This window comes from Oncorhynchus mykiss, chromosome 13 (assembly GCF_057628025.1).
Source record: "Oncorhynchus mykiss isolate SJ-2025 chromosome 13, ASM5762802v1, whole genome shotgun sequence".
Classification (NCBI taxonomy): Eukaryota; Metazoa; Chordata; class Actinopteri; order Salmoniformes; family Salmonidae; genus Oncorhynchus; species Oncorhynchus mykiss.
In genome coordinates this window covers 12,452,501-12,466,963 of record NC_143034.1, presented here as the reverse complement: position 1 = coordinate 12,466,963, position 14,463 = coordinate 12,452,501, and the positions used below count along the sequence as shown (strand labels likewise).

The following is a 14,463-nucleotide window of genomic DNA, read 5'->3' as shown; positions in this document are numbered from 1 at the left end:
TGTGTGTGTGTGTGTGTGTGTGTGTGTGTGTGTGTGTGTGTGTGTGTGTGTGTGTGTACTTCTGTTTGTACCACTACATGGTAACGCAACACACAAGCTTAAAATATTGAACGCATGTGGTACATAGAACGCACCGCAGCCTACTGCAGCACCCCTTAGTGTTGAGGACTGCTCCATTGACAATGAATGACTTCCGCTGGAACACGAAGTGTTCGACGCATTTAGCGGTCATGAGACGTAACGCTTCAAACACACCAACTGTATTAAGGCGGAAAATAGTGTGCAGCATCATCTAGACATGTGTGCAACATTCACCTTCTGCTACCATTTCTGTCAAACCTGTTTAACGCATACAGTTTGACGCATATGTTCGATAAATCCAACGTATGCACCACACAGAACGTATTACCACTGCCTCTGCAACGCAATGCTGCACGGCAAACGCAGCGTTCCATAGGAAATGAATATACTTCTGGTGTGCCAAAATGCCATGACACAGTCTGTGTGTTCAAAGCGTTGGGGGAGTGAGAGCAGCGTCGGTCCCTCCCGCTCTGCCTCCCTCCACTGAGAAAAGGGGAGATATTATTCCAGCTGATGTCATAATTCAAGTCACACTGCATTATTTCATGTGAAATATTCCTCCATATTAAAAAAGACCCAGGTCACTAATAACGCGAGATTATCACAGTACTTTGCTATTGTCATTCATTGCAGCTGCAGTGCTGGTTGAGTGAACGGACAGGAGAAGGCATATTTTATCTCTTAGAAAAGTGTGGAACAAAGTGACAGTGCTGAATAACAACTTAAACATTAATTTACTCATAAAAACAGCAACTATTTGCTGTATTCCTTGGGTCTCTCTCTAGTGATGGTTTTAAAAGTTTTGCTATTTCACGGTACCCGCTTTGCTGTTTATTCAATGCTTATTTTTTTTTTACAGTCTACGGCTCGAGAAAGCTGTTCAGACACGTGATATGAGATATCTGATTGGCCAGCGGTAGACCTATGGGTGCACTTGATTTGCTCTCTGGGCCTTCCGGGTAGGCGGAGTTTTACCGTCAGACACATGAAATGGTTCAACATGGGAAAACTTTGCCTTCCCGGTTCTAGTTCCTCATTAATTATAATTCCTAATTCTATGGTTATAACTATCTCATGGATGGTAAATCGTGGCATCCATAGCTTTGTAAAGTGGTTACACTGCTCCAGACCCATCCGTTTTTCAAATCACAGGTTGCCCCTTTAAGCATGTGGAACAGCCAGAAGACTCATTCATACAGGTTATGAGAAAAGAGGTTATGATGTTTTTACTAGGGGATAAAGAATCCCATTTACACTACACAATAGCCATAATAACACCTAGTTTGGACACACACACACATCTATTCAGACACGCACACACACACACACACACACACACACACACACACACACACACACACACACACACACACACACACACACACACACACACACACACACACACACACAGGTAAAGGGAAATATCCAGGCTATGAGATTATACGAGTGGAAATCTAACAGCAGAAAAACAAGTAGCTGTTGTTTTATGGAAACTCAGAAAGTCCCAGCAGCCTCTGTTGTGTTGAAAGGCTTTCACCGGCCCTGCAAGTAGACACACACTCTCACAAAGGACACACACACGCACCCTAATTCATGGAACAATGGTGCACTGATTGCGGTTGAAAAAATATCCTACGACTCTTTTGTCAGTGTCATTACGCCTATTCATCATCATAAACAACAACGTAATCGTCACCTTCATCATCATCATCACCATCATCATAATTACCATCATCATCATTACCGTCATCATCATCACCACCATCATCATCCTCATCCTCATTATCATCATTACATCATCATCATCCTCATCATCATCATCCTCATCATCATCATCATCATGCTGAATATATAGAACAGGGCTCTATAGTATGGAGTTACAGATGTATGTGTGTGAAAAAATCTGACTCATAGACGGAATGTAAAGAGGATTTAGCAACCAGAAACGACCCAGTCTACTGCAGACAGTGAGTTGTGTAGGCTAGGTAGTACAGTACAACCCTCTGGTTGATCACGACTCTGCTGCAGTCAATACTGCTCTGCCTTTCTGTCTGACGCACACACACACAAGCACACACACTCACACACACACACACACACACACACACACACACACACACACACACACACACACACACACACACACACACACACACACACACACACACACACACACTCTCTCTCTCTCTTTCTCCACTATTCACTCTCTCTCTCTTTCTCTCGCTCTCTATTTCTGTCTGTAGGACTCATGAAACGTGTTATGCAATAAAGTCAATGAAGTCAAGTCCCTGACTCAATGTCCTCTTACTCCCACTCTCTCCTCTTCCGCCCCTCAAGGAGACGCACACTATAATACATGATCAAAAATGTTTTTTTTTAATTCATTTCAAAAATATATATTTCACATTAGATTGAGACCCACAATTGCACAACTTCTGCCCATTTGGTAGGCTATTAGTAGTGTTCAAGTCCCTGGCGCAAATACTATTCACAGTCATATCTACATTTAGCAGAATGAATTTGTGGAAATCAAACATGATTGTTTTTCCTCGCTCCACACACCCTTATAAACCAGTCCAGTCTGTCTTTGGCTCCTTCACTGAATCTGACACTTCTCTAGCGGCTTGCCCGGCTTCCGTGCGGATTCGGGGCCGAGGACTTGACGGAGATCAGTGCTGAAACTCGGCCGTCGAGCGAGCGGATACAGCGCCCCACACGGAGCCTTACAACCGGTCGCCTGGCTCCCTCTCCCGGCCGCTCTGCCCTCTTTCAGCGCCTGGTACGACCGAATCGAAACTTTGCGGTGCTGCGACGGACTAGTTTCAGTTGGCAACCCGCCCCGTTTAGCCAGAGCCTCGAATACCTCCTCCAGATTAGTGCGGTCTTTGGCGGAGGTCTCGAAGTAGGCGCAGTCCTCACCGAGGGCTCGGAGCACCTCTGCCCGGGAAAGTACTCTCTCCGCTGGGGACAAGTCCACCTTGTTAGCGCAGACTACCGTGGGGACCCGTGCGCTCTGGCCCGGCCTGGTGGGCTTGAGGAGCTTGGTTTTGGCCGCGAGGATCTCAGTGCGCAGGGCACACACCTCCTCGAACGAGCTCCGGTCGTCCAGGGTGAAGACCAGAAGAAATATGTCACCTATACAGAACACAGGAGGAGACCGAAATATTATAGCCTATATTTTCATTACAGCCTACATTGTCATATTCTCATTAGCAATTTGAACTGAAGTTCCTTCTGGGATAAAGTTTATATTATATTATGTTTTATTCTATTCTATATGCTATTCTATCATAACTTATACGTCCATATACACATATTTATATTCTCTCTCATCGTTTATAAAGCAATCATGTCCACTTTTACGCACACCACATCTACGCGGAGAGAGAGGCTTATTCATTTGTATGCATTTACATCTTTAACACTGCGATAACAACAACCGTTGAGGCACCTCCAGCACGCTCCAACATAGAGAGCATGATAAGGACTCCCGTTATTGCCTACATTCCCGTTACGCACCGGTTAGTATGGAGAGCCTGCGTTTCGCCGGGAAGCTCCTCTCTCCGGAGGCGTCCAGTACGTCGATCTGATACGTCTCCCCGCGGATGTGGAACATTTTCCGGAGGAAATCCTCGGAGGTGGGCTGGTACTCCTCCACGAAGCCGTCCCAGAGGTACCGTCGCAAGATTGAAGTCTTGCCCACCCGGGGCGCACCCAGAACCACGATACGCCTGCAGTTCTGCGGCTTGGTGGAGCTCAGCGGGTCCTGCGGAGAGTCCTGGGCGAGCCTTGGGTCGTCCTCACCGAACCGAATCTGCCCCTGGAGAACCAGAGCAGATAGCTGGTCCAGTGGCGACCTCTTGCAAGAGTGGCCATCGGAGGGAGGTGGAAGCCAGCTACCTGTGCTTTGGGACCGCACCACCCTCCCCTTCTTTTCCTGGTGCTTCCACTGAGACGTGACCATTTTAAGGAAACCCATGCTGGCTTTGAGCCCCGGTGAGTTCAGGTGCTGGGTTACGTTTTTGTATGCCAGCAGGACCTTGGAGGAGCCGGGGCTCAGGGCTCTGGTCCCGGGGAACTGAGAAGGTTCAGCCCGCTGATGGGCGACGGGAATGTTGGTTGTGGTGGTCGGTGAGCAAGTTGATGGGTTACCTTTTACCTCCATAATGTTGTCTCACTTAAGTGGCATGTGAAATGTAGCCTATACTAGCCTGTAGGGCAGTGTGGATGCCTGTGAGGTTTGGAAACTACATGTGGTCCTCGTGACACCTGTGTGTTTGCGCACATCTAGTCTGGGTGGTACAGAAACAGATGTCTTTTGGTGTTGTTTTTATACCCATGCACGCGCCTGGCTCGTTCGCGTCACACGGCATGGGTCATCTGCTCGTCTCTCCCAACAGCTAGTTGCCAGAACTGCTGATTGACAGAAGCGGAGAGATTGTTATGTTCTCCGGGAGGACACCGAGTGTTCGACGATTATGGAACAATGGAAGCGGCCAGTTCTACTGCAATGTGCACCGCCAAGACAGGCACTCTGGGGGTTTTGCGCACGCTGTGGTGGTTGGATAAATTGAGGCTATAGGAGATAGTGATGATCTGGTGTTTTGAATTCAATATCAACATAGCCGTACGTAATTGTTTACCAACTGCTGGCACACGGTGACACATCTGGCCATTTAGCCTTCTTGTATGAGCTGAAATAAGCCTTACAAGCCTATTCACTATTGGCGAGATCAATGACATTTTCTTTCCTTTCCTTTTCATTACATTTTGTGATTAAATACTCCAACAAATAAAGGCCTAATGTATTGAGGAACAAAACATGAGAGCATCGTCAACATATATATATATATATATATATACGAGGATCACCAAAGTGCCATAGTTGCAATTTTATACAAATAGTATGTGTTACTTTGTGCTGCCTACCGCCTAGAATTAGGCTTAATGAATTTTCTTCGAGGGAAATTCTCATTCGGCGCTGTTGGATTTAATTGTTGTCCGACAGAAAGTGAGCATCCCTTTAACAGCAGCCAAGCGTCCGTTGCCATGGGTACCGTGAGGCAGCGGGGAGAAAGAGACACGAATGACAAGGCCAGATGCTAGCTATCAAAAGTTTACTCAACGAAGAAGTTGCTTTTGTATACATTGTATAAATGTCACTGTTTAGGGACAATTGTAACTTTCTTGTCTCCCTGCGTGACAACAATTTACTTTAGCTAAAACAACTTGCTCAGCTGCCGAATTGACTAACTAGCTAGGCTACAACTAACTAACGTTACCTTAGCTAGCCTAAGCATTGACATGGCAAGTCTAGGCAAATCCACTGGCAAAACTCCCAAAAAGGAGGCGAGACCTCGGACCCCGCCAGGTATGTAAGAATATAGCTAGCTAACATAGCTGTTATACTATTAGCTAGCTAAGTAAACACACACACACACACACACTTAACATTATCCTCCTGACCCCTCCCGCTCTTCCTCTCTCTGTTTGTTAACGTTAGTCCATACGTGTGTGTGTGGGGAGGGGGGGGTATGGGTGAGAAGAATGTAGCAGGCCGGGTAGATAGTCATGAACGAGAATTTGTTCTCAGTCAACTTACCTGGTAAAATAAGTGTGAAATAAAATTTAAACAAAAGAGAGGGAGAAAGAAGAGAGATAGGAACAAGACCCCCAAGGACACAGTGAAATCTAATTTCCTGTCTTTACTCTGTAAAAGAGACATTCTCGAGGCATAGGTGTGTATTTGTATACGTGGGGCTCTGTCGTTGTGTGTGTGTGTGTTTATTTTTCTGTGAACGCTGGTGTGTATGTGTACATAATGAGGATACAGTCACAAAAGCGAGTGCATGTGGAGCCTCAGTGTCCCCGTTGCCTTCCATTGTGTGCCAAGGACACCCACTATGAAGGATGAGACTCCTGCAGTTTTTCTTTTATCCCTTCTGTGGCCTTCCCTCACTCTCCGCAAGGTGCTACCCTCCTCTGAAAACCACGCAGAATGTACTGAGTCTCAGAACAGGTGGCAGGGCGAGGGGGGGGGGGGGGGGGGGAGAGGGGGGGAGAGGAGGGTTAGAAAAGGATAGAAAATCAAAAGGTAGAGAAGCAAAAGTTGTGTGATGGTCATGGTAACCAGGGACAGACTCAAAAGATGAGCGGTGGGTTGTGTGGTGGTCATGGTATCCAGGGACAGACTCAAAAGATGAGCGGTGGGTTGTGTGGTGGTCATGGTAACCAGGGACAGACTCAAAATATGAGCGGTGGGTTGTGTGGTGGTCATGGTAACCAGGGACAGACTCAAAAGATGAGCGGGGGGTTGTGTGGTGGTCATTATAACCAGGGACCGACTCAAAAGATGAGTGGTGGGTTGTGTGGTGGTCATGGTAACCAGGGACAGACTCAAAAGATGAGCTGTGGGTTGTGCGGTGGTCATGGTAACCAGGGACAGACTCAAAAGATGAGCTGTGGGTTGTGCGGTGGTCATGGTAACCATGGACAGACTCAAAAGATGAGCTGTGGGTTGTGTGGTGGTCATGGTAACCAGGGACAGACTCAAAAGATGAGCGGTGGGTTGTGTGGTGGTCATGGTAACCAGGGACAGACTCAAAAGATGAGCTGTGGGTTGTATGGTGGTCATGGTAACCAGGGACAGACTCAAAAGATGAGCGGTGGGTTGTGTGCTGGTCATGGCAACCAGGGACAGACTCAGGAGATGAGCGGTGGGTTGTGTGGTGGTCATGGTAACCATGGACAGACTCAAAAGATGAGCGGTGGGTTGTGTGGTGGTCATGGTAACCAGGGACAGACTCAAAAGATGAGCGGTGGGTTGTGTGGTGGTCATGGTATCCAGGGACAGACTCAAAAGATGAGCGGTGGGTTGTGTGGTGGTCATGGTATCCAGGGACAGACTCAAAAGATGAGCGGTGGGTTGTGTGGTGGTCATGGTAACCAGGAACAGACTCAAAAGATGAGCGGTGGGTTGTGTGCTGGTCATGGTAACCAGGGACAGACTCAAAAGATGAGCTGTGGGTGTGGTGGTCATGGTAACCAGGGACAGACTCTGTTGCAGTTGGAGCGCTGAAGATGAACAGAATTGCATAACTATGTGTGTGTATGTGTGTGTGTGTGTGTGTGTGTGTGTGTGTGTGTGTGAATATTCTGCTCCACTCTTTCTCTCAAGGTCAGGAGGTCAGTAGGTGATGTAACAATAGCTTTGCTAGCAGCAAATCACGGGTCTACATTTCAGATGTAGCCTGGTCTATGGGTTAGTGTTTGTAAAGTCAGATGCTGTTGGTTCAGTAGTTCAGATGTAGCCTGGTCTATGAGTAGGTGATTGTTAAGTCTGATGCTGTTGGTTCAGTAGTTCAGATGCAGCCTGGTCTATGAGTAGGTGATTGTTAAGTCTGATGCTGTTGGTTCAGTAGTTCAGATGTAGCCTGGTCTATGAGTAGGTGATTGTTAAGTCTGATGCTGTTGGTTCAGTAGTTCAGATGTAGCCTGGTCTATGAGTAGGTGATTGTTAAGCTTGATGCTGTTGGTTCAGTAGTTCAGATGTAGCCTGGTCTATGAGTAGGTGATTGTTAAGTCTGATGCTGTTGGTTCAGTAGTTCAGATGTAGCCTGGTCTATGAGTAGGTGATTGTTAAGCTTGATGCTGTTGGTTCAGTAGTTCAGATGTAGCCTGGTCTATGAGTAGGTGATTGTTAAGTCTGATGCTGTTGGTTCAGTAGTTCAGATGTAGCCTGGTCTATGAGTAGGTGATTGTTAAGTCTGATGCTGTTGGTTCAGTAGTTCAGATGTAGCCTGGTCTATGAGTAGGTGATTGTTAAGGGTGATGCTGTTGGTTCAGTAGTTCAGATGCAGCCTGGTCTATGAGTAGGTGATTGTTAAGTCTGATGCTGTTGGTTCAGTAGTTCAGATGTAGCCTGGTCTATGAGTGGGTGATTGTTAAGCTTGATGCTGTTGGTTCAGTAGTTCAGATGTAGCCTGGTCTATGAGTGGGTGATTGTTAAGCCTGATGCTGTTGGTTCAGTAGTTCAGATGTAGCCTGGTCTATGAGTAGGTGATTGTTAAGGGTGATGCTGTTGGTTCAGTAGTTCAGATGCAGCCTGGTCTATGAGTAGGTGATTGTTAAGTCTGATGCTGTTGGTTCAGTAGTTCAGATGTAGCCTGGTCTATGAGTAGGTGATTGTTAAGTCTGATGCTGTTGGTTCAGTAGTTCAGATGTAGCCTGGTCTATGAGTAGGTGATTGTTAAGGGTGATGCTGTTGGTTCAGTAGTTCAGATGCAGCCTGGTCTATGAGTAGGTGATTGTTAAGTCTGATGCTGTTGGTTCAGTAGTTCAGATGTAGCCTGGTCTATGAGTGGGTGATTGTTAAGTCTGATGCTGTTGGTTCAGTAGTTCAGATGTAGCCTGGTCTATGAGTAGGTGATTGTTAAGTCTGATGCTGTTGGTTCAGTAGTTCAGATGTAGCCTGGTCTATGAGTAGGTGATTGTTAAGGGTGATGCTGTTGGTTCAGTAGTTCAGATGCAGCCTGGTCTATGAGTAGGTGATTGTTAAGTCTGATGCTGTTGGTTCAGTAGTTCAGATGTAGCCTGGTCTATGAGTAGGTGATTGTTAAGTCTGATGCTGTTGGTTCAGTAGTTCAGATGTAGCCTGGTCTATGAGTAGGTGATTGTTAAGTCAGATGCTGTTGGTTCAGTAGTTCAGATGTAGCCTGGTCTATGAGTAGGTGATTGTTAAGCTTGATGCTGTTGGTTCAGTAGTTGGCTGTGTGTGTCATCCCGGGAGACTTGGTTTTTCCCATGTGACTGCAAGCCAAAAACAAATACACTCAGAAATGGGGAAGCTGGGTTTATTATTCAGAATTTGAACAGGTGCCATGTTGGCCCCATATGCTTGGAATGAAACAGTTGGTTCTCTCCTGTCCTCATCCTGTCCTCTCGTCTCCAGAGAAGAAACGTCTGAAAGTGTCAGAGGATTTCTCCTCGTGTCTGAGTGAAGAGCAGCCTCAGAGCCCTACTCTTAAAGGAGAGGACATCCAGGCCTTGGCCATCAGACCTGAGGACCTGGAGAAGGTGTGTGTGTGCATGTGTACATAATGTTTGTGTGTGTGTATGTGTGTGTACATAATGTGTGTGTGTATGTTTGTGTGTGTGGGTGTTTTTTAAATTTATTTATTTTTTATTTCACCTTTATTTAACCAGGTAGGCAAGTTGAGAACAAGTTCTCATTTACAATTGCGACCTGGCCAAGATAAAGCAAAGCAGTTCGACACATACAACAACACAGAGTTACACATGGAGTAAAACAAACATACAGTCAATAATACAGTATAAACAAGTCTAAATACGATGTGAGCAAATGAGGTGAGATAAGGGAGGTAAAGGCAAAAAAAAGGCCATGGTGGCAAAGTAAATACAATATAGCAAGTAAAACACTGGAATGGTAGATTTGCAGTGGAAGAATGTGCAAAGTAGAAATAAAAATAATGGGGTGCAAAGGAGCAAAATAAATACAGTAAGGAAAGAGGTAGTTGTGTGTGTACGTAAGGTGTGTGTATGTTTGTGTGTGTGGGTGCGTGTGGGTGTGTGTGTGTACGTAAGGTGTGTGTGGGTGTGTGTGGGTGTGTGTGTACGTAAGGTGTGTGTATGTTTGTGTGTGTGGGTGTGTGTGGGTGTGTGTGTGTATGTTTGTGTGTGTGGGTGTGTGTGGGTGTGTGGGTGTGTGTGGGTGTGTGTGTACGTAAGGTGTGGGTGTATGTTTGTGTGTGTGGGTGTGTGTGGGTGTGTGTGGGTGTGTGTGTACGTAAGGTGTGTGTGTGGGTGTGTGTGGGTGTGTGTGGGTGTGTGTGGGTGTGTGTGTACGTAAGGTGTGTGTGTGGGTGTGTGTGGGTGTGTGTGTACGTAAGGTGTGTGTGGGTGTGTGTGGGTGTGTGTGAACGTAAGGTGTGTGTGTAAATGTGTGTGTACGTAAGGTGTGTGTATGCATACATAATAGTAAGGGGAGACGTAGTCAGTTGCACAACTGAATGCATTCAACCTAAATGTGTTTTCCTCATTCAACCCTCTGAATCAGAGAGGTGCCGGGGGGAGCAGTTCATGGTGGAGATTAGCTGGGCAGATTTATCCACCTTTCCTGCTCGGGGTTTCGAAGTAGCAACTTTATAGTGACTGTCCCAACCCTCTAACTGCTAGGCTACCTGCCATCCTTTTGTGTGTGTGTTTGTGTGTGTGTTTGTGTGTACGTCCATAGTTGCGGGTGCCCCAGCCCCCTAAAGAACCCCAGAAACCTGCAGCTGTGACCCGCGTGCTGGTGCGTAAGACCCGCCCACCTGATGACATCAGAAAGGGGGTGAGGGTAGCGGTGGCCCGCCCCCTGGCCCAGGACACCACCACACAACCACTGGACTACACAGGTGAGCTGGCTACACTGCCCCTTCTGGCCAGAGTTGTGAAGTACAGGTGGGGTGTATCACGGTTGTGGTCACCCTTCCTGGTCCTAGAGAGCAGGAAGGGATTCTCAAGCCCGTGATTAGTTCTATCAGGTGTGTTTTAGAGCTGGGCTGGTGCAAAAGCCTGCAACACACTATAGCCATTCAGGACCAGGTGTCTGTGACCAGTGGTGTAGACAAACAGGACCAGGTGTCTGTGACCAGCCGTGTAGACAAACAGGACCAGGTGTCTGTGACCAGCCGTGTAGACAAACAGGACCAGGTGTCTGTGACCAGCGGTGTAGACAAACAGGTCACGTAGCTGCTGCTCATGTTGGTATCTGTACTGATGGTACAAAAGCTATGACAAGAAGACATAGTGGAGTGGTTGCTCCCGATACCACTTGGGTACACTGCAGCATCCACCAAGAGGCTCTTGCTGCCAAGGGAATGCCTGACAGCTTGAAATACATTTTAGACACTACAGTGAAAATGGTTAACTTTGTTAAAGCAAGGCCCCTGAACTCTTGTGTATTTTCTGCATTATGCAATGATATGGGCAGCGACCATGTAACGCTTTTACAACATACAGAGGTGCGCTGGTTATCAAGGGGCAAAGTATTGACACTTATTTTTTAATTGAGAGACAAGCTTAAAGTCTTCATTGCTGACCATCATTTTCACCAGTCTGACCGCTTGCATGATGATGAGTTTCTCACACGACTGGCCTGTCTGGGTGATGTTTTTTCTCACCTGAATGATTAGGATTACAGGGACTCTCCGCAACTATGTGCGGGACAAAATTAAGGCTATGATTAAGAAGTTGGAGCTCTTCTCTGTCTGCATTAACAAGGACAACTCACAGGACTTTCCATCATTGTGTGATTTTTGTGTGTGCCAAATGTAATACAACGAAGCACCTGAGTGAGCTGGGTGTGCAATTACGCAGGTACTTTCCCGAAACGGACGACACAAACAACTGGATTCGTTATCCCTTTCATGCCCTGCCTCCAGTCAATCAATCAATATAATTTATTTATATAGCCCTTCTTACATCAGCTGATATCTCAAAGTGCTGTACAGAAACCCAGCCTAAAACCCCAAACAGCAAGCAATGAAGGTGTAGAAACACGGTGGCTAGGAAAAACTCCCTAGAAAGGCCAAAACCTAGGAAGAAACCTAGAGAGGAACCAAGCTTTGAGGGGTGGCCAGTCCTCTTCTGGCTGTGCCGGGTGTAGATTATAACAGAACATGGCCAAGATGTTCAAATGTTCATAAATTACCAGCATGGTAAAACTATACTTACCGATATCTGAACAAAAGAGCCTCATCGAAATTGCAACAAGCGGTCCTGTGAAAAGTGAATTGAATCAGAAGCCACTGCCAGATTTCTGGATTGGGCAGCGCTCAGAGTCTCCTGCCTTGGAAAATTGTACTGTTAAGACACTGATGCCCTTTGCAACCACGTACCTATGTGAGAGTGGATTCCCGGCCCTCGCTAGCATGAAAACTAAATACAGGAATAGACTGTGTGTGGAAAATGATTTAAGACTAAGATTTAAGACTTTCCAATACAACCCAACATCGCAGAGTTATGTGCATCCTTTCAAGCACACCCTTCCCATTAACCTGTGGTGAGATATTCACAATTTTCGATTAACAAATAAGGTTTTATATGTAAGATGGTTAAATAAATAGCAAAATTATTGATTATTATTATATTATTATTTGTGCCCTTGTTCTATAAGAGCTCTTTGTCACTAGAGTCACTAGACTGGTAGTCACTAGACTGGGAGTCACTAGACTGGTATCAAACATATAAAAGATGTGGTTGATGCCATTCCATTGACTCCATTCCAGCCATTATTATGAGCCGTCCTCCCCTCAGCAGCCTCCACTGGTGCTCTTCTATGTTGTATATCTACTCTCCTGCCTACATAATGGCCCCCGTGGGATGAATCAAGTATTTAGAATTTGAATAGTGTTTAGTTAATGGAGAGGTGATGTTGTAGTGTGGTTTTGTCAGGACCGGGGGGACCTCGCTTCGATGCCCAGGGGATGGTCCTCCCCCACAGCATTCTGGGTAGTCTGGAGGACTTCAGGACAGAGATGCAGGCCAGGGGAGAGACTGAGGTGAGAGAAGATACCATGTTTGAAAATACCTTCAAAAATAATGGTTTTGGTTATAATGCTCTTCAATCAATGTTACAATGACAATGTTTGTCTATCTCTCTATCTATCTATCTCTCTGATGGGTTCTGACTCTAAACTTAAAATATTGTCCATAGCGGTTTTGGAGCAGTGGCTTCTTCCTTGCTGAGCGGCCTTTCAGGTTATGTCGATGTAGGACTCATTTTACTGTGGATATAGATACTTTTGTACCTGTTTCCTCCAGCATCTTTACCAGGTCCTTTGCTGTTGTTCTGGGATTGATTTGCACTTTTTGCACCAAAGTACGTTCATCTCTAGGAGACAGAACGCGTCTCCTTCCTGAGCAGTATGACGGCTGCGTGGTCCCATGGTGTTTATACTTATTGTTTGTACAGATGAACGTGGAACCTTCAGGCGCTTGGAAATTGCTCACAAGGATGAACCAGACTTGTGGAGGTCTACCATTTTTCTTCTGAGGTCTTGGCTGATTTCTTTTGATTTTTCCATGATGTCAGAAGCTTCTAAAGCCATGACATCATTTTCTGGAATTTTTCATGCTGTTTAAAGGCACAGTCAGCTTAGTGTTTGTAAACTTCTGACCCACTGGAATTGTGATACAATTAATTATAAGTGAAATAATCTGTCTGTAAGCAATTGTTGAAAAAATTGCTTGTGTCACCCATAAAGTAGATGTCCTAACCGACTTGCCAAAACTATAATTTGTTAACAAGAAATTTGTGCAGTGGTTGAAAAATGAGTTTTAATGACTCCAACCTAAGTGTATGTAAACTTCCGACTTCAACTGTATATGGTGGACGCAGTTAAGCTTGGAATGTATTGAGTACCATAGTCAGGTTTCTACACCAGATGTTAATGGTTATCTGAAGGAGGAATGTTTGTGGTGGAGGCAGTTAAGCTTGGAATGTATTGAGTAAAGGAAAGGCAATCACATGGTTGCAGGAACTGATAAGGATGAAGAGATGTGGGTTAGTGAGGAATGGAGGTCAGGTCATGTTAAGGGAGAAGGAACAGTTTATTGCCTGCATCACTTAACTTCCTGCCTAACAATAAACATGTCATGTTTAGAGGGAAGGAGGATGCTCCATCCACATTGGGGTCTATATACTACCACTAGTGGTAACATGTCATGTTTAGAGGGAAGGAGGATGCTCCACCCACATTGGGGTCTATATACTACCACTAGTGGTAACATGTCATGTTTAGAGGGAAGGAGGATGCTCCATCCACATTGGGGTCTATATATATATACTACCACTGGTGGTAACATGTCATGTTTAGAGGGAAGGAGGATGCTCCATCCACATTGGGGTCTATATACTACCACTAGTGGAAACATGTCATGTTTAGAGGGAAGGAGGATGCTCCATCCACATTGGGGTCTATATATATACTACCACTAGTGGAAACATGTCATGTTTAGAGGGAAGGAGGATGCTCCATCCACATTGGGGTCTATATATATACTACCACTGGTGGTAACATGTCATGTTTAGAGGGAAGGAGGATGCTCCACCCACTTTGGGGTCTATATATATATATACTACCACTAGTGGAAACATGTCATGTTTAGAGGGAAGGAGGATGCTCCATCCACATTGGGGTCTATATATACTACCACTGGTGGAAACATGTCATGTTTAGAGGGAAGGAGGATGCTCCATCCACATTGGGGTCTATATATATATATACTAACACTGGTGGTAACATGTCTTTGTCTGTTCAGCTGTTCCATCCTTTGACTGAATAAACTTGGTATTTTATAGTTGTCCGTCAGTTTTTA

At 45.7% G+C, this 14,463-nt stretch overlaps 3 protein-coding genes across 4 annotated transcripts in view; 1 reads left to right on the top strand and 2 right to left on the bottom strand.

Moving 5' to 3' along the window:
- Positions 1-2,436: 2,436 nt before the first annotated feature.
- Positions 2,437-3,560, bottom strand: LOC118940268 (dexamethasone-induced Ras-related protein 1-like). Its single transcript, XM_090194587.1, has 2 exons — positions 3,533-3,560; positions 2,437-3,216 (listed from the first exon to the last, which is right to left on the bottom strand). The coding sequence occupies exons 1-2, from the start codon at positions 3,558-3,560 to the stop codon at positions 2,678-2,680; spliced, it is 567 nt and encodes a 188-aa protein (XP_090050713.1). The 3' UTR covers positions 2,437-2,677.
- Positions 2,437-4,925, bottom strand: LOC110485445 (uncharacterized). The gene has a single exon (XM_090195192.1). It carries the CDS (start codon positions 4,244-4,246, stop codon positions 3,593-3,595), a length of 654 nt encoding a protein of 217 aa, XP_090051318.1. The 5' UTR covers positions 4,247-4,925; the 3' UTR covers positions 2,437-3,592.
- Positions 4,926-5,089: 164 nt separating this feature from the next.
- Positions 5,090-14,463, top strand: part of mycbpap (mycbp associated protein) — a 44,084-nt gene continuing 34,710 nt past the window's right edge. The window contains exons 1-4 of one of the 2 annotated variants that reach the window (XM_090195189.1): positions 5,090-5,452; positions 9,032-9,156; positions 10,334-10,496; positions 12,538-12,644. In XM_090195189.1, the coding sequence (XP_090051315.1) occupies positions 5,386-5,452; positions 9,032-9,156; positions 10,334-10,496; positions 12,538-12,644 (462 nt within the window). In that variant the 5' untranslated portion in view covers positions 5,090-5,385. The remainder of the gene's footprint in view (positions 5,453-9,031; positions 9,157-10,333; positions 10,497-12,537; positions 12,645-14,463) is intronic. The other variant, XM_090195190.1, reaches the window with a different exon arrangement.